This window comes from Microtus ochrogaster, chromosome 15 (genome assembly GCF_000317375.1).
Source record: "Microtus ochrogaster isolate Prairie Vole_2 chromosome 15, MicOch1.0, whole genome shotgun sequence".
Lineage (NCBI taxonomy): Eukaryota > Metazoa > Chordata > Mammalia > Rodentia > Cricetidae > Microtus > Microtus ochrogaster.
Window position 1 is genome coordinate 20,177,549 of NC_022017.1, and position 20,773 is coordinate 20,198,321.

General features: G+C 39.8%; 1 protein-coding gene across 1 annotated transcript in view; it reads right to left on the minus strand.

Annotated features, from left to right (window-relative positions):
* The window catches only part of C15H12orf40 (chromosome 15 C12orf40 homolog), a 40,999-nt gene extending 23,803 nt beyond the window's left edge, over positions 1 to 17,196 (minus strand). The window contains exons 1-5 of the mRNA XM_013348817.1: positions 17,135 to 17,196; positions 7,947 to 7,986; positions 4,938 to 5,076; positions 1,275 to 1,407; positions 679 to 727 (exon numbers count right to left, since the gene is read on the minus strand). Of these exons, the coding sequence (XP_013204271.1) occupies positions 679 to 727; positions 1,275 to 1,407; positions 4,938 to 5,076; positions 7,947 to 7,986; positions 17,135 to 17,196 (423 nt within the window). The remainder of the gene's footprint in view (positions 1 to 678; positions 728 to 1,274; positions 1,408 to 4,937; positions 5,077 to 7,946; positions 7,987 to 17,134) is intronic.
* Positions 17,197 to 20,773: the final 3,577 nt, after the last annotated feature.

The window sequence follows — 20,773 nt, forward strand, 5'->3', positions numbered from 1 at the left end:
TCATATAAATATAAATTGATAGAAATAATATTTTCATTACATTTGATCAGTAAATGTGTGAACATAACAAAAGACTCCCTCAGTGAGAGGTGGAGACGGCTCTATCAGTAAACTGCTTGCTAGGCAAGTCTAAGGACCAAGTTTGACTCCCCAAAACCTACATGTCAATGCACATTTGCAATCCCAGTGATGGAGAGGGAAGAAGCAGGCCAATTCTTAGGGCTCACTAGACTTGCTGGCCAGTTAGTATATGACTGAATCAACCAGCTCTAGTTGCAGAGAGACCTTGTCTCAAAAAAGAAATTGGAGAGTGAGTGACCTCTGATCTCCCATGCACACATACATATGCAACTACCTACTCACCAATGAACACACACACAAATAAATACTTAAAAATAATCTCTATATAAATTGTGCTTTGTAACTAACTCTTTGATAACTAGAAGAACCAAGTGTGAAGTGTACAAGGTCAACCACATTTCTATTGCTCCAAGGAAACTTCATAATCAGAGTATTCCTTAGGAGTAAATTTCCTATATGTGAAAACTGCAAAAGGAATCACTCAGAAACTATAAAATAGTTAAAGGCTAACTAATTTTGCCTAGTATTTTAACAGTAAGATCATCTAAGGGCTGGGAACAATTGTTAAAACAACTTACAATTTTCTTTAAAACTCACCTGACCTGGGTCAGTTCCTTCTGTGCGACATAATCTTTGATAGGGTACACTAAAGAAAACAAAAAAAAAATCAAGCATCCATAAAATATATCTTCTGTATATTAAGGTTTCTCAGTGTCTACACAAGCACTCAACATAGAAAACTCTATGTAAATTATGTAAAGTAAGTTTTAAGGAAAATATATTAAACTAAGATAGACATTTTCTTTACTTTTTTAAAAAAATACTTAATGTATTTCAATCATTGGTGGTTTTGCCTGTGTGCTATGTCTGTATGAAGGTGTTGGATCCCCTGGAACTGGAGTAATAGACAGTTGTGAGCTGTCATGTGGGTGATAGGAATTGAACCCAGGTTCTCTGGAAGAGCAACTAGTGTTCCTAACCACTGAGCCACATTCCCAGTCCCTGGCATTTTCTAATATAGAAAGTCAAATCACATGCACAAAACTCCATAAACGCATGTCCTAATGATTTTATAATATCATTAGACAAACAAGAACAGGAACTGGAAGGTAATGTCCTTCTCAATTTCCCAGCAAACACACAAGTTGATAGTTAACTTCTCTCAGTTAGTCACTGTCTTAGCTAGCACTTACTTAGTCCCCATGTCATCGATGCACAGTTTGGAAGGTACACAATGAGGTGACATTGGAAGTTCTAACGCATGCTTTCTTAGTGGAATTTTCCAGTCTCTATTCATATTCACATGTGTTGGTCTTTTCATGGTTTCTATAATAAAAAAATGTTAAATAACAACTTTGAAATAGAAGCTTTAAAATCTTTTGCTAAATCATTCAATTGATCGTGCATTTGAAAATGTTCTTTTAAAACATGTTCTTTACATGTAATTAAAGAAACTGACTGCTAACCACTATTAATGAAATTTAATTTTTCCTCCTGCATTTTAGCCGTCTATAAAGGGGCTCTACTAACCCAACACAATGTCCTCTTTCTGATCAATAGACTGTCTCAGACACTGTACAACATCTCCTCACAGCACTCTATGTTTTCTCTGTTTCAGCACTTTGCACATTTTATTACACTTGATCAACCCTATCACCATCAATAGACTGTAAACTTCAGAGCAATGCTTCTTAACCGTGGGTCATTACCCTTTGGGAGTTAGGCGGCCCTTTGGCAGCTGTCTCTTAGACTACTGGAAAGCACAGATATTTACATTATGATTCAAAACAGTAAAAATTACAGTTACAACTTAGCAATGAAATAACTTTATGATTGGGGTCGCCACAACATGAGGAATTGTATTAAATCGGAGCATTGGGGGCTGTGGCATTAGGAAGGTTGAGAACCACTGTTTTAGAGGAAGGAGTCTCGTATCATTTTATGAAGTAAGATCACTGTTTTATTTGCTCAGTACCCAGCCCACCTACCAAGTTCTAGTAAGAATGTTCTCTCTTTCTGTACAACAGTACAGAGGTAGCCATTTGGGCAAAGAAAAATGATTCATAGACTTCTGTCCCTCTGACCCAGTGTAACTGAGCAATTACTGGAGTCCAGCAGTAGCAAAAAGCATCTTCTAGCAGAACTTGAAAATTTGGAATGAAACAACCCATAGTCTTTCTCATGAGGGAACTGGGCATGAGAAATAGTGGTTTCTTAAGACCAGCTTTTAAATGTTCATGATGAAGACAATCTTCATGAGGTATGGTGATATTTTGTTTGTGCTATAACAAATAGAGCTGCCTGGGGATCAGGGTGTGGAGCTAGCCACTAATTAGTCATAGAGGCCAGGCAATGGTGGCACAGGCCTTTAATCTCAACACTCAGGAGGCAGAGGCAGATAGATCGCTGTGAGTTCAAGAACACTCTGTGCTACAGTAGATTGATCCAGTCTCAAAGGGAAAACAAAGCTAGGCAGTGGTGGCTCACACTTTTAATCCCAGTACTTGGAAGATACATGTGTTTAATCCCAGCACTAGGGAGATGGAGACAGGGAAAGATATGGCTAGGCAGAGAGAGGAATATAGGGTAGAAGGAGATAGGAGCTGACCACACTGAACATGATAGAAGATAAAGTGGAAAGTAGCTTGCAATACATGGACACAGGAGACCACTTCCTATGTATAGCCCCAATAGCACAGACAATGAGAGCAACAATGAATAAATGGGACCTCCTGAAACTGAGAAGCTTCTGTAAAGCAAAGGACACAGTCAATAAGACAAAAAGGCAACCTACTGACTGGGAGAAGATCTTCACCAACCCCACATCAGACAAAGGCCTGATCTCCAAAATGTATAAAGAACTCAAGAAACTAGACATTAAAATTATAAATAACCCAATTTAAAAATGGGGTACTGAACTGAACAGAGAATTCTCAACAGAAGAAGTTCAAATGGCCAAAAGATACTTAAGGTCATGCTAAACTTCCTTAGCGATGAGGGAAATGCAAATCAAAACAACTTTGAGATACCATCTTACACCTGTCAGAATGGCTAAAATCAAAAACACCAATGATAGCCTTTGCTGGAGAGGATGTGGAGTAAGGGGAACACTCATCCATTGCTGGTGGGAATGCAAACTTGTGCAACCACTTTGGAAATCAGTATGGCAGTTTCTCAGAAAATTGGGAGTAAACCTACCTCAAGATCCAGCCAATACCACTCTTGGGAATATACCAAGAGATGCCCAATCATACTACAAAAGCATTTGTGCAACTATGTTTATAGAAGCATTATTTGTAATAGCCAGAGCCTGTAAACAACCTAGATGTCCCTCAATGGAAGAATGGATAAAGAAAGTGTGGCACACATACACATTAGAGTATTACTCAGCAGTAAAACACAATGACATCTTGAATTTTGCATGCAAATGAATGGAAATAGAAAATACTATCCTGAGTGAGATAACCCAGACCCAAAAATATGAATATGATATGTACTCACTCATTAGTGGGTTCTAGACATAAACAAAGGACATTGAGCCTATAGTTTGAGATCCTAGAGAAGCTAAATAATAAGGTGAACCCAAAGAAAAACACATATAGATCCTCCTGGAAATTGGAAGCAGACAAGATTGCCAGGCAAAAGTTGGGAACATGGGGTGGGGTGGGGTGGAATAAGAGGAAGGGGAGAGGGAGAGAGAAGGGAGAAGGGGAGGATTGGGGAGAGCTTGGGGGACCGGGATGGTTGAGATGGAGGAAGGGCAGATATAGGAGCAGGGAAGAAGATATTTTAATTAAGGGAGCCATTTTAGTGTTGGCAAGAGATTTGGCTCTATAGGGGTTCCCAGGTATCCACGGGGATGTCCCCAGCTAGGTCCTTGGGCAGTAGAGGAGAGGGTACCTGAACTGTCCTTGTCCCATAGTCACACTGATAAATATCTTGAGTATCACCATAGAACCTTTGTCCGGCAATGGATGGAGATAGAGACAGAGAACCACATTGGAGCACTGGACTGAGCTCTCAAGGTCCAGTTGAAGAGCAGAAAGAGGGAGAAGATGAGCAAGGAAGTCAGGACCTCAAGGGGTTCATCCACCCACTGAGACGGTGTGAATGATTTAAAGGGAGCTCACCAAGGCCAGCTGGACTGGGACTGAATGAGCATGTGATCAAACTGGACTCTCTGTGGCTGACAATGGGGACTGACTGAGAAGCCAATGATAATGGCACTGGGATTTGTCTCTACTGCATGTACTGGCTTTTGGGGATCCTAGTCTGTTTGGATGCTCACCTTCCTAGGCCTGGATGGAGGGGGAGGGCCTTGGACTTCCCACAGGGCAGGGCACCCTGCCTTCTCTTAGGACTGGAGGGAGAGAGGGGAGGGTGAGTGGGGAAGTGGGAGGGAAACGGAATGAGGGGAAGAAGTGGAAATTTTGAATGGTACTATTTATAAAACAATAAAAATTTAAAAAACTGTTACTCTTTCTGTATAAATTTCCTAAGTAAAAAAAATTTCCTAAGTAATATGAGATAATAATAACTTATTCATTATTTTTTCTCAAGCTAAACTTGAAACTATTTGCCTAGAAATAATAATATTATAAAACTCCATGACAAATTAATGATATCAAACAAGTTAATCTTGTATAATACATACAGCCTAAAATTAAAATAAATAGATAAAACAATAAAAAGATCTTAATTCAAATATTAGTTAAGCTTATAATTTTAAAAGGCAATAAAGTTTTAAGATAAATTTTCTATATGCTTTGAGTTCTGGAATCTCCAACCAATTAGACAACTTACATTATTATGAATTACCACATGAAGACAAAATTAAAGGCCTTTGAAAGACTTACCAGGTGTTTTCTTCTTGGACGCTATCTGATTTACCATGTACAGGTTAAGAAGGTCTAAACTGGCAGTGGGGTTCTTGACAGGTGGACAAACTCCTAGAGATTTCATTTTTGATTTTAACTTATTCTTTTCAAAGTATTCCTGAAATAATTAAGAATTAAAAATATTAATTTCCCAACATAACAGTTCAAGGCAGAATTATATTAAAAAAAAAAAAAAACCACTGAAGTCACTATGCCACTGACTTCATGTGTCACACTTGTGACACAGTATGGGAACGGAAATCAATAATAATAGCTTGTAGCTTAGCTAAGGACTTTAAATCTTGCAGGTAAAATTTTTTCTGAAACAAATAACATACTCCCCTATATTTAAAAAACTCAAAAGATATAGCAAGTGCCTACTGAAAGACTAAGAGGGGCAGTGAGACAGCACAGAGATCAAAGCCTGAGGACCTGAGTTCTGTGCCCTGACCCTTAGTAAAAGTCTTCTTTTGAAAGTTATGTTTTGACCTCTACAGACATGCTATGATACATGTGCATCCCATCCCCACTTGCACATGCACACATACACACACATGTGTGCACATATACACACACATTCATAATAATAATAAAATTGTACAACCAACTAAGAGGAAAGCAAAAGCTACGTGAGAACGAATTGGCAACTAACGTCAGTTTAACTCACTGTATCACAACTGCTTAAGGTTGTCCATAAACCAGACTTACATATATATATTATCCAGTTTATATTTCCTTCCTGAATTTCTGAACTATAATTATTCTTCATTCTTTAGTTACATCCTCCACTTACTTAGTTCAAAGACATTTTAATTTTTAAAAAGTATTTATTTTTAATTGTGAGGGAGCACATATGTGAGTGAGTATACCCGTGGGGTCCATAAGATTGTTGTGGATCTGCTGGAGCTGGAGTTGCAGGCTGTTGTGGGCCATATGATATGGGTGCCCGAGCCAAATTCAGATCCTATAAGGGAGTTCATGCTCTGAAACCTGAACCACATCTCCAGCCTTCTTTATCAACATAATGAGCATCACTATTCTGTTTTCATAAAGATTCTAGGTTTCTTGATTGTCACCCCCTCCTCTTCAGACACCATGTCCACTCTTACAGGTTCAATACAGGAAAGAAGACATGCAGTATTTGTCTTTCCAAGTCTAGCTTATTTTCACTTAATTATTTTCAGCTCCACTTCTTCCCTGTAAATGCCATGATTTCATTCTTCTTTATAACTAAATAGACTCCCATGTGTATATTTTCTTTATCCATTCTTCAGATGATTGTGTACATGCAGGCTAGTCCCATTCTGAGCTATCATGAATAGTATAGCTATAAACATGGCTGTGTAAGTATCTCTGTGATACAGTAATTCAGTGGTTTCAACCTGTGGGTTGCAACTCCGTTGGGCTCACAGGGGTCACCTAAGACCATGGGAAAGCACAGATATTTACATTATGATTCCTAATAGTAGCAAAATTACAATTAAGAAGTAGCAACAAAAATAATTTTTATAGTTATGGGTCACCCCAACATGCGGGACAGTATCAAAGGGTCGCAACATTAGAAAACTTGAAAAGCACTGCATTAAGAGCCCTTTAAATATATATCCAAAAATGATATCATTGGGCTTTGTGGTAGTTCTAGTTTTTTGAGTAACCTTCACACTGAGTTCCATAGTGACTAAACTCCCATCTTCTGGCATAAGGGATACTTTTTTCCTGTATCCTGGCAAACATTTGTATTAGTTTTCTTGATGCAAGTCCTTCTGACTGGGATGAGATGAATAGATTTTCAGTGCTTTTGAGACAGGGTCTCACTCTGTATCTTAGGCTACCTACAACTCATTATTCATCCCAGCCTGGGTTTTGAATTCATAGCAATCCTGAGCAAACCTTCTGAATACTGACATTGCAAAGATGTGTCTCCAAACCAGCTGAGGTGGAATCTTAAAGTGCTTTGGATTTGTATTTCCCTGATAGTTAAGATTGCTGAACATTGTTTTCAAGAGTCTACTGACCATATATTTCGTCTTTTGAAAACTGTTTATCCAATTCATTATTCCATTCACTGACTGTGTGACAAGATTTCTGGTGTTTACTATTTCAGATTTTACCTCCACCAGCTGTACAGCTGGCGAGGTTCTCTCCCATCCTGTAGGCTGTCTCTTCACTTGGACATTGTTTCCCTTCCTGTGCAGAGGTCATTTACTTCATGTAATCTTATTTGTCATCCCTTGAGATTAGTTACTATGCTGCTGGAGTCCTGGTCAAATGTCCTTGCCTATGCCTTGAAGTCTTTTAACTATGTTTTAAGACATTCATTAGTTTTAATTTTTACCTGCTATTATGCCCTTGACATGGTAACAGACTATCTTCAAAACATCTTCCACTAAGTATTTCATAACACAGTGGCATAAGATTATGTACAAATGAATTGTTCAAGCAGAAAAATTCAAAATGACAAAAAAATGGAAGAGGTCACATATGCAAGTAGTTACTTAAGTTTTCAGGATATTAAGGCAATATGTCTCAAAATATTATCAATTACAAACAACTTTTAATATTAGATAAAGGCCCTTCACCAAAAAAACATCTTCTTGTAACAGAGATCATTACAGAAAACCACAATCAATCAAAATGCAGAGAGAAAGTGCCCAGTGGTGTCCAGCCTCTATTGATACATCTGTATCCAAGTCCCAGGGATCATAGCAGAAGAGACAGAAAGATTGTAAGAGCCAGAGGAATGAGAAGTTTGCTTTGAGAGTGTGTCTCCTAGGTCTTCCCACATAGGCATGGATGACCTGGAACTCACTCTGGAGCTCAGACTGGGCTTGAACACGCAGCCGTCTTCCTGTGCTTAGCTACAATTATAGCAGTGTGCCACTACGCCTGGCCACAGGGTGAACTGATTAATGACAAGGAGTGATTCAAGAGTTTAATGTTACATTTGCTGTGACAGAGCTCTCATTGCTCAAATGACAATGACCTTACCTTCTGCTTTCTTCTTTCTTGTTTTATTAGAACCCTGGTCCTAAAAAGATAAATAGGAAGAAACATACAGTTACTAAAGAAACAGATCACTTCTAATACGATTGGCATTTTTGTTGAAAATCTGAAATTAAAATGTTCCTATTATTTTCTGGAAATATTTTAAAGCATTTATAGTAATATTTCCACATAAAATTCTTAGGAAGTCCAAAATGCAATAAAAACTATTACAATAATTAATAACTTATACAAAATAAATATGAGATAAGCAAAAGGAAAGGAAGGCATTAGAAATACTATATTTCTGAACCATTTCTCATCTGAAAACAAAATTCTTGGTCAACAACTCCAGTTTCCTTTGCTTTTCTTTACATTTCAACATTCTGGTTATATCACTCTAGAACAGACAGAAGATATCTTCAGGTTCTAAGGAACAGTGGAGTGTATTGCTAAAGCAATTCCAATAGAATTAATGTATCAGTTATCTCAGCACTGAGCATTATGGCACACACCTGTAATTCCAGCAGTCGGGATGCTGAGGCAGGAATACCAGGCCTTTGAGGTCACTTTATCCTACAGAGTTGTTCAGATGTACTCTGAGCAATACAGCAGGAATAGGACTCTAAACACATCGAGGTCTGGAATGTTACACTGGTAGAACACCTTCCTAGCACCCACACAGCCCTGACTTTGATCTTTGGCACTGCAGAAGGCAGAAGGAAAAAAGAAAGCACTCCCTGCTCTATGTCAATTTAAGTTGCTGTAATAAAATACCACAGTTGGGTGGGTAGTCGAGATTGGTGCACAAAAAAACTCTATCCCAAGGTATGCTACTTTGGAATGATAAGCACTTTGAGGAATGCAATACTCAGGAGAAATGTCTTCCTCTGACCTCTTGATTGCCTTCCTACTATTGCCATCTCCCCCACACAGTGGATCATAGAAAGTAGAACCTACTTTATAAAGTCTAGAATTAAACAGAGTTTTATGTAAGAGCTGGCTATCTTTTATATAGATTGTAGAATTCAGTTTGGAAGGGATCTTGGCTCATACCTGTCAGGAAAGAATGCTACATAGAGAATCTAAAAATAGGCCTTGTGGGTTTCTACTCTCTATCTGTTATTACTAAGTCATTCTTTTCATGGCCAATCGCTCATCCTCATGGGCGTTGATTCTTCAGCACGCCTGAATAGGAATGAAGGCTGTTCCCTGGAATTTTGGTCTTCATGTCTGAAGCCCCTAGTCACAGGAAATGAGTAAAATAGATGCGCTACACTGCTCTCTCCACAGTCTGGCTTATTACAGGTCTGTGGCGGCTGTGACCTTTACGATGAACAGGAAAGAGAATATACTTTTCTGCCTAAACTGTAACAACAGAATTTCTCCCAGCTCTGGCAGCTGTACAGATTACAGTCAAAATGTCCAGATCCACACCTACCTAATAGATGTCCATTTTCTAGTTCACAAATGAAGACTTTACGTATTTGGTTACATAGTAAAGGATAGCCTGGATCTCTGGATCGTCTTTTGTAAAAGCCGGAATCATAATCATAAAGGTCCCTGTCTTACAATTTAATCACATACCACAGATCCCAAACCTCCCCACACCATAACCTAGGGGTTAGGAAAATTCAAGTCCCAGTCCTAGATGGTGTCAGATAATGTAAGAACATTAATTGGGAGGTAGGTGTGGAGAGGGCCCTACTGAAACTGAGAACTTTGAACCCTCAATTTTCAAGGGTTTCTCTCACCTGAAGCAGTAGTCTCTCCAGCTACTCAGCAGATAGACTCTCACCCTACTCCCTAAAATATTGCCTTTTCTGCCTCTGACTGGGGAAAATAGTCCTTTGCTGTCAGATAAACCAGAAGTGACTTTTCCTGAAGAAGTTGCCAGGCAAGACAATACTGATGTCCCTTAGAGCTCAGCAATAGTTGCCTTTAGACCTAGAGCCAGACTGAAGGCTAAGCAGGCTCCTAGAGGGGAGCTAGAAAGTGTAGTCCATGTGCAGGTGCACTACATGACTATAGAGTGCAAGGAGTTCGCTAATTCATTCAAGTAGAGCTTGGAAAATATGTGTGGGAATGGATTTTAAGGGTGTGGGATATTGTTAGACAGAACATAAAACTGAATCAGGATGAGTTTATTGATATTGGCCCACTGAAGGGAGATTCTATGTTTTTATATGGAAGTTCACACATTTAAAAAAAGGCCTCAAAAGTTTGTTTGGGTGGTCAGATGAAGCATATGTCAAAAGGTGGACTACTGAAAAGGAGCTGGAGATGTCTGATACCTCATGGCTTAGTGTTGATGATCTTAAGGTTTGGGGAAATTGCCATGCCAGAGTGGATACACTGTATAAGACCTAGTCTTCCCCAATGGGAAAGCCCAAAAGACATGCCCTTCACTAATCCTATAAGACGCCAAAGGGTGACAGAGACACCTGCACATTTGAAGAGCTTTATTGTCACCATTTTCTTTGTGCCAAACCTTAGGGTTGAAGATGCTATTGTTCCTTTGGATAGGCTAAATGCAATGGGTTAAACTGAGGTAACAGGGGCCAAGTAGCACTGAATCACCAGAGCTAAAGCGATCATAGTTATGGTAATAGGCAGCACAGGTAAAGCAATATTCATAATGACCTGACTGTAATGGTCAGCACAGGCAAAGTGAATTTTATGATGGCCTGACTCATCTGCACCTTTAGTACTGGTTAATCAATCATGGTATTTCCAGAGACAAAATATATTTTTAAAACCCTACTGTTTCTGTTGATCTATAGAAACAGAAAACTTCCCAAATAACTTAAAGAAAGTCTCTATTGCATTATAGCAAAAGGGAATCTTGGCCTGTGAACCAATTTCCAGACTGAAGCCATTTGAAGATCTAGAACCCCGTGAGTAAAGGGATGGCCAGGTTCCACTGAGGAAGGACCTTGATAAAACATGTAAGAATTTTATTGTTAGTCTTTCTCTAGTCCTTTCCCAGAAGGACCTAAGGCCTTTTCCAAAGGTAACTGTATACTAGGGAAAAGGAAATAAGCAGACTTTCTAGGGTCTATTGTGTACTGGTTCAGAATTTAGGATGATTCTGAAAAACCCTGAGAAGCATTGTAGCCCTCCAATTAAATTAGATGCTTATGAAAGTCAGGTCACTAATAGAGTTTTGGATGAGGTCCAACTCACAGTGGGTTCAGAGGTCCCTAAATTCATTCTATAGCTATTTCCTCAGTTCCAGAATGCATAACTGGGACTTAGAAGTTGGCAGAATTCTCACATTGGTTCCCTGACCTCTGGGGTGAGGGTTATTATGGTTGGAAATGCCAAATGGAAGCCACTGGAGTTTCTTCTGTCAAAGAGAACAGTGACTCAAAGACAATATCATATTCCAAGAGGAACTGCAGGAGTTAATAGAACCAACAAGAATTTAAAAAAAGGGAAATAAATCCAATCAAAATTCAAGGACCTACCACCTCAGTGAAATCCTGAGAAATCCAGTGGTGAGGGGCATGCAGAGAAATCCCTTCTAAGGTGAAGGATGCGTTATTGTATCTGGCCCCTCCCACCACCAAGGAAGAAGCACAACTGTTAGTGGGCCTATTTTGATTCTGGAGACAGCACATTCCTCCCTTGGGTGTTATTCTGACCCATATACCAAGTGACTCAGAAAGCTGCTAGCTTGGGGGATGGAGGGAGTTTGGAAACAGGAGGTTTCTCTTCAACAGTTCTGGGCTGCTGTGTAGTCTGCTCTACCACTTAGACCATATGATCCAGCAGACCCGGTGGTAGTTTAGGTGTCAGTAGAAGATAGGAATGCTATCTGGAGCTGTTGGCAGGACATGTGAATCATAGAACAAAACTTTGAGGTTTTGGAGAAAGGCTCTATCATCATCTTCTGACAATTATTCTCCCTTTGAGAGACAGCTCTTGGCCTACTTTTGGGCCTTAGTGGAAACTAAACATTTGATAATAAGTACCAAGTTACCATAAACCTGAGCTGCCCATCATGAGCTAGGTATTATCTGACCCAACAAAGCACAAAATTGGATGTACACAATAATAGTTCATTTTCAAATGATTGGGCCCAAGTAGGTCCTGGACGCACAAGAAAGTTATATGAAGAAGGTTCCCAAATGCCTATGGTTTCTACTCTTGTTACAATATACCTATAGGCTCATGGGATGAAAAGACTAGGGCCTGGTTTCCTGATGGTTCTGCATTTTGTGTAGGCACTGCCCAGAGGTGGACAGCTACAATACTGAAGCCTGTTCTGGGACAACTCTGAAAGACACTAGTGAAGTAAAATCTTCACAGTGGGCAGAACTTTGAGAAGAACACATGGTCTTACATTTTGTATGGGAGGAGAAATCGCCATATGTGAGATTGTTCTCTGACTCATGAACTGTACCCAATGCTTTAGCTAGATGGTCAGGACTTGGAAAGAGCATGATGGAAAACTTGGTGAGAAAGACATCTGGGGAAGAAAGTAGATACATCTCTTCAAATGGGAGAAGAATGTGAAGCTACCTGTGCCCATATAAGTGCTCATCAAAAGTGACTCAAACAGCAGATGAGTTCAGTAATTAAACAGATTGAATGACATGTTCTATAGAAAGTCGATCTCTCTCCCCAGCCTTCCCTGCCATTCCCCAATGGACCCATGAACAAAGAAGCCATGGTGGCAAAGACGGAGATTATGCATGGTCTTAACAACATGGACTGCCAGTCACCAAAGCTGACCTGGCTACAGTTGCTACTGAAAGCCAGATCTGCCAACAGCAGAGATCAACATAGAGCCCCAGATATGGCACCATTCCTCGGGATGACCAGCCAGCAATCTGGTGGCAGGTTTACTCCATTGGACTACTTCCTCCATGGGAAGGCCAATTCTTTGTCCTTTTTGGAGTAGATACTCATTCTTGTTCATGGATTTGCCTTTGCTCTATGTAATACTTCTGCCAAAATTAACATCTGTGGACTTACAGAGTGCTTTATTCAGTGTCATGGTATACCATGCAGTATGTCTTGTAACCAAAGAACTCACTTCACAGTCAGAGAAGAGAGACAGTGGCCATACGATCATGGAATCCACTAGTTTTACCATTCCCCATCAGATGAAATGACCTTTGCCTTACAGAAGCTTCTCAGTTTCAGGAGGTCCCATTTATTAATTGTGGATCTTAGTCAATCTCAGTGTCTGTGCTACTGGTGTTATATTTAAGAAGTGGTCTCCTGTGCCAATGCGTTCAAGGCTACTTCCCACTTTCTCTTTTATGAGGTTCAGTGTGGTTGGATTTGTGTTGAGGTCTTTGATTCATCTAGACTTGAGCTTTGTGCATGGGAATAGATATGGATCTATTTGCATTCTTCTACACGTTGACAACCTGAGTGAGCTAATCCAGGCCCAGAAAGACAAACATGGTATGTACTCACTCATAAGTGGATATTAGACATAAAGTGAAGGATAACTAGCCTACAGTCCACAACCTCAGAGAACCTAGGAAACAAGAAGGACCCTAAGAGAGAAACACATGGATCCCCTAAGAAGGGGAAATAGACAAGATCTCCTGAGTAAGTTGGGAATGTGTAGGGGGTGCAGGAGAAAAATGGGGAAGGAGGAGGGGAGACGGGAGGAGAACATGAGGGATCAGGATGACTGAGTTGGGGGAAGGACAGAGATAGAGAGCAAGGGAAGAGATAGCTTGATTAAGGGAGCCATTATGGGGCTATCAAGAAACCTGGCAGTAAGGAAATGCCCATGAATCTACAAGGATGACCCCAGCTAAGAAGCTAAGCAATAATGAAGAGGGTGCCTGAACTGGCCCTCCCCTGTAATCAGATTGATGCCTATCATAATTGTCATCATAGAACCTTTATCCAGTAAAAGATGGGAGCAGATCCAGAGATCTGCAGCTAAGCACTAGGCAGAGCTCCGGGAGTCTAGTTGAAGAGGGGGAGGAGTGATAACATGAACAAAGGAGTCAAGACCATGATGGGGATACCCACAGAAAGAGCTGACCGGAGCTAGTGGGACCTCACTGACTCTGAACTGACAGCAGTTGTGTGGCTTAGGCAGTTTGTGGGGTCACTGCAACAGTATCTATCCCTAGTGCATAAACTGGCTTCTTAGGAGGCCATTCCCTATACCTTGCTGAGCCTAGGATACAGGGAGTGGCCTTGGTCCTGCCTCAAGTGATGTGACAGACTTTGTTGACTCCACGTGGGAGGTCTCACCCTCTCTGATGAGTAGACGGGAGGGGTGGGATGGGGGAAGGGGATGAGGGAACTAGGATTGATATGCAAAATTTTTAAATTTTCTAAAAAATACTATTTTAAAAAAGAAAAAAAGAAAGATAGAATAGACTTTTGAAGGCACAGTTACAGTGCCAATTTAGGTAGCAACAGGTTGGAGGGCTGAGGCAGGGGTCTTTAGAAGAGAGCATAATGCTTGGAATCAGTGTCTAGTATATGATACAGTTTCTCCCATAGCCAGGATCTACAGGTCCAGGAGTCAAGGGGTGTAAAAAGGAAATGTCCCACTCACTATCAACCCACTTGGAAAATGTGTCCTTCCTTTCCCTACAACCTCAAGTTCTGTTGGACTAGAAATTTTGGTTACAGATTGGGGAGTGCTGCTGCCAAAAGACACAACAAGCATTCAGTTGTCTGTAAGCTTAGACTTCCCCCTAGGCACTTTGGGCTTCTCAGGTCCTTAAGCAAACAAGATAAGAAAGGAGTAACATTTTGAGGAGGAGTGATTGGTCTAGATTACCCTGGGGAAACTGGATTGCTTCTCTGGGATGGAGGTAAGAATGGTTTTGTCTGGAGTGCAGGAGATCCTTTAGGGCGGGGAGCTTGCTGTAAAGTCCTGTCTCCAAGTATTGTAAGAAGCTGCAGCCATAAAGTCTGTCTAACATGACTACCTAGACATGAGCTGAACAAAGAAGACACCAATGGACCCACCAAAGTGGATGGAAAAATAAAACAAAACAGGAGGCTTCAGCCACATAGAGAACTACAGGCAATTGAGGAACATGGGAATGGGAGAAACAGTTTCCTCTAGAGCAGAGCACACCAATTGGTTGTCCAGTGCCAAATGGTCAGCACTGAAAACAAACGTATAGGGAACATTGTACAGACTGAGCAGGTGGCAGCTAAGAGTATATATGTATATACATATACAATATGAATGTGATAGGGGAGGGCTTGAAGGAAGAAAAGGGAAGAGAGATGTGCTGTAATTATATTATAATTTGCAAAGAAAATGTGTTAAGGGATAGAAGAAAAAGAAAGGGAGAGAGAAATAAGAACAGATGAAAAAGAAAACATGCTGATTTCAGGATTCATATGAGATTTTCTGCCACCTTTAATTCTAAGAAGAAAAAGTAAAAAATAATAATTTTCAGGAAATATTCCTCTTAAAGTTAAATATGCAAAACGCTTGTTAAAGAAATGTAAAATCTACATTTTAGTAGACGGATACCAAAACAATATTAGTAGTAAAATACTGTGGACATCGCAGAATGCCTTACATCATCAACCTAAAGTTGTTCCTTTAGTTTGCTTTTGCTCTTTGACTTTCAGCTTACTTTATGAAGGGCCTAGAGGCTGGAAAACAAATTGTTTCAGACAGTCAAGATCTTCTAAATTTTACAAGTACAATTACAGTTGAAAAACATAAGCAAATCAAGAGCCTTAACTGTAACTGTAAAATAACACTTCAGAACTTGTGTTAAACTGACACATCAAAAGTTAACATTACTAGCTAATGAACTTATTAAGATTCAAAACAGCATCTAGCCTAGAAAAAGTACTTACATTGGCTGTCCACAAAACTAAAGCAGGTCATCCTGATGTGTCAGGAATAGTGATGGTAAATGTCAGAATGCTGTGTCTTTAAGTGCATCCCATAATAAGCCAAAAAAAGGCTTTTGGAAATGCATGAACTACAAAAAAAGACACCAAAGGAAACACCCTATAAAAACCAATACAGTAGAAATCTGAAATGCTTTACTCCTTTTTGATTCTCCGATACTTCAGACTCATATTACTTTCTCTAGCTCCACATCTACTTCTATCTACAGCTATGTTATTTGTTTTTTAATAAATAAAGCTTGCCTGAAGATCTGAGGGCAAAGCAGCCATACTAGTCAGTCAAAGAGGCCAGGGAGGGGTATCACACACCTTTAATTCCAGGACTAGGGAGACAGAGGCAGACGAATCTCTGTGAATTCAAGGTCACCCTGGGCTACACAAAACTGAATCTGTCTAAAAGAGAAACAGAGCTCACACAAAGGTGATCCTTGTACTTGGGATCCCGCCCCTTTACTCCCAGCACTAGGGAGGTGGAGACAGGAGCAGTACGGCTGGGCAGAGAGGAATGTAAAGGGGAAGAGACAGTGGAGTGTGGAGTCTGAAGTTGGTGGAGAGCATTGCAGGATTGCCCCTTTGTTTGTCTGCCCCTTGGTAAAGGAAAGATCTCTCTAGTGGCTTGACTGCTTTGCTTTTCTGATCTTCAGGTTGAACCCTAATATCTGCCTCTGGGTTTTCATTATTTGTGCTACACACTGCTATACCCATGCTAACCTAACTCATGTCTCTTTTTATTAAGCTGTAGCTACTCTCACATAATGTTTTCTGCATGTCCCTATTGCTATATAAGGTCAATGCATTTTCTATATCAGACTATGAAAGTAATGCAAAACTTCCTTGGTGAATTCTTTTAGGTTTGAAGTATTACTTTACATAATGTATTATCTGGGTCCTGCAGCCATGTGCCTTCAACACAATGTAGCCAGAACCAACAGCTTTCTTTAATTTCCTCCTAGTCACCCCAGATCCTTACAGAAAAGAAATTTATGACATATCTGAGAGATATAAGTTTCAATGGGAAAAAAAGTAAAGTTTGACCCCTCCCAGTCAAGGCAGTTGTGGATCCTGACCCTCTCTGGTCAGGAATCTTAATCACTGCTAAGGTTTCTTCAGAAATGGAGGGAGCATGTGGTCGGTTCCATCAACCATAACTCTGGAGTTGAGAAATGAGTGCTTTGTTAATTCCCAGATCTATTGATTTGTCTCTCAGATGCATTCCATGTTTTTTTTTTTAACTACTGATTTAAGTCAGTCACGGAAAACATAGGAAGAACTCATCAATGCTATGGGGGTAATGGCCATGTTGGTAAGGATGGCTCTACCTGAAAGCTTCATCTACTCTTATGCTCACTATGAAGGAAGACAACATAGGTTTCAGGGTCATGATAGTGAATGTGGCTACTATGAATGACCTCTCAAGTGCTCACTAATGGGGAGAGGAGAAATAATGAGGTTATCAGATGTCCTGGTGTAGGGGGATAAAGAAGAAACTGGAAGACATTCTAATATCTCCTCTTGGTCCTGGAGATGGTTAACCATCCACCACTCATTTGACCCACAGACCTTGAAATAATCTCCTTATATTCTTCTGCACTCTTGAGCTTTGCCTGAATTTAAACTGATTGATAGGGGGGGAAAAGTGGCCTCTAAAGGGAAATATCATTCATAGTCTTGTCTTTTTGTAGGTGATACGGAAGCATGAATCTAGTTAATCTTATCAATAAAAGCCAGGGGTCAGACATTGGGGCAAAAACCTAGAAGAACAAAGAAGCAGGAGCCTTCCTCTCTCATCCCTCAGTCTGAAATGGCCCAGATCATCCTGTCTCTGCCCTCACCTTACTGCGTCCTTTCTCCACTTCCAATCAGTGGAGTTATCTTAAGTTGCTGCTCTGCTCTTCATAAAATTTAGGCTTGACTTCAGAAACCAAAAGTGTGTGTGATCAGCTTTACTACTCGCACAGCTGAGTCCTAACAACATCTAGATCTGCTTTAAAGATGGAGTTTTGTCCAAGCTTCATCTAAAAACTCCACAAAAGTTAAATGGTGCCTCTCTCCTTTGGAAACTTGCATAGCACCTTCTGGTATTGTGAAAGCTACTCCTCAAAGAAGAGGCTTTCAGGACAGATCCAGCTTGAGTCCTTCTGGCCCAAAGCGTATCATGTCTTCAGAAATGGGAACTTACCTTCCATCTCTGAGAGGCAACCAAAAGCAACAGCAATAGCCTATAATATTTTGGGAGCCTCTGGGGCTCCCCTGACTAACAGCTCAAAGAAGGGGCTTCTCAGTCCCGGTGCTGGGCTTTTTGCTAATTGGTCTATAGCCCTCAGGGGGAGCACTGTCGGACCAGAAATAGTTTTCATTTAAACCATATATGTACATTATACACAGACTTATGTGTATTATATGAAATATTAGATCAATAATCATTTCTTTCAAACATCTTTACTGCTATTTTACTCTCCTCTCTCCTTTTTCTTTTTGCCTCCCTAATTAAAAGCTCTTCATTTTTCCCACTCTCTCTTCAAAGTACCTATACCCTGCTATTTCCCTCTCTATTGCTCCCCCACCTCACGGTCTGTTCTTACTTTCCTGGTTTCTGTAGTTACTCCAGGTTACACTCGCATGTGAAGTCTGGAGCTAGGAACCATGGATGGAAGAGAACACGTGACATTTCTCTTTTTGGATCTGGTTTACTTCATTTACTTCTTTTCTGGTTCTAGCCATTTACCTAAAATTTTATAAAACAAAATGCTCTACATTTTCATTGTCCTTTCATTGGTTGATTGTGTGTTTGTGTGTGTGTATGTGTGTGTAGCATGAATTCTAATTGATCTTAATAATAAAAATGCAGAGTCAGATATTAGAGGGTGAAAGCAGAGAGATCAGAGAAGCAGGGTGGCAAGCCACTAGAGAGTTCTCACCTCTACCAATGCTCAGACAGAAAGGGTGATCCTGTCCTCAGTCTGTGTCCTCAGATTTACTGCCTAGACTGCACTGCTCCTCAGACTGTACTAAGTTCATGTCTTCTCCTGCTTAGGTTCCTCTCTCCACCCAGCCATAGCACTCCTGTCTCCAACTCCCTAGTGCTGGAATTAAAGGCTTGTGATCCTAAGTGCTGGGATCACCTTTGTGTGAGCTCTGTTTCTCTTTCAGACAGATTCAATCTTGTGTAGACCAGGGTGACCTTAAGCTTACAGAGATCCATCTGCCTGTTTCCCTAGTTCTGGAATTAAAGGTGTGTGACACCACTCCCTGGCCTCTAGTGGCTTAATTCTGCACTCTGATCTTCAGGCAAGCATTATTTGTTAAAACACAAACTGTATATGTATATGTGTATATATATATATATATATGTAAATATATATACAATTGATGAAATAGAGGCCATGAATTTAAAGGAGAGAAAGGGGTACATGGGTTGGGGGAGTAATGTAAAGGAGGAAAATGATGTATTTGTCCTCAATTTCAAATATAAAAATTATGGCACTGCTGTAGACTATTTAAGTTTCAACTACAAGAATTTGGAACTATTGTACATACACATGAATTTGTTGTGGCTTAATCAACTGACACTTGAGATTTCATCTGAAATGAATTGTTACATCTGGCAAAGACACCAAAAACTAAAACACTAAATCCAAAAATCAAACAAGGTATATAATTTAAGGGGAAGGGTTTACTTTTCTAGCTACAAGCTCTTTCTCTTATAAAAGACATTTTAGGTGGGACAGATAGAATTTCTAAACCTAAGAGCTCTTAGAGGTCAAATGTCAAGTTTGGTTTAAATGAGACAAGTTGTGAAGATCTTTCAGCTACCAAACTTTGATGATATCCCATCAATCAATTTCTGTGATAAAACTTACTGTCATTTCTGCATATGAGGGCATTGTTTCCAATGAGCACATTCAAATAGATGCCTTCTACCAAACAACAAACTTACTGTAACCTGCTTCATTCATGTAACAAAAAAAAAAATGTATGCAGCCCTTTATTGTGAAAGCATCTTAATGCAGACCCACCAACTAGCTTCCAAACATTCAAGGATTTTTAAAGCAGCACCTCCCCTCCCAACCTGTCTCTTTCAGGAAGTCTTGCTAAAAAGTAAGTCTTCAATCTCATCATATATTTATCTTCTTTTCAGCTTTAAGAACCTTTGTTTTATTGCTTCAATGGCCCTTGTCTTCCACAATATTGAGGTCGTTTAAGATGTCGTAACTTCCAGTTTCTTGCCTTTGAATTTCCACCACTATCTGTGAAACCTTTACAGTATTCATCCTTTTACACAACATATCTGACTGATAGGCACACTGAACTTACTAACAAATCACTTAACACGAATATGCTTCAGTTCCCCATAACTCTACCAGGCTCTTATATTTAAAACAATACTTAGTACATATGTATGATTATTTGTTTCTACTAATATCTCAATTTACATAATTCAAAATGCTATCATAAGGTGCTTTTGTGAAGTCAAAATTGTATATATATTTAATCCCCCTGCCTAGCTATGTAAAACAGTCGTGTATGTAAAAATGTTCTTGTTGAATTGACTTGCAGTGCTCTGGGGTTGTTCTCAAGGAGTATTATAATTGCTCTCCAGTCAATTATCAAAATGTTAAGTTGCTAACAGTTCTCAAAATTTTTCAACTAAAACAGGCCCCTAGCAACCAAGGACTCAAAGACAATTTGAAATAGGAATTAAAAATTCTATGCTGCAGCAGCTTTAGTTGGCTTCCATTGCTCAATAAAAGTACTCTCAGGCTGAGGCCTTTAGGCTGACCAGAGAAGCAAGAGCAACTGGCCTGATCTGCTGTCGCCTGCTCTCACAGTTAACACAGGAGATACTCATTTGTTTAAATCAGTACAGGCTTCACTTTATAAAGCCCCATCTTTCCAAGAAAAGTGCATTTAAAATTGTATGGTAATTCTTTTTTAAAAAGATTAACTTATTTGTGTTT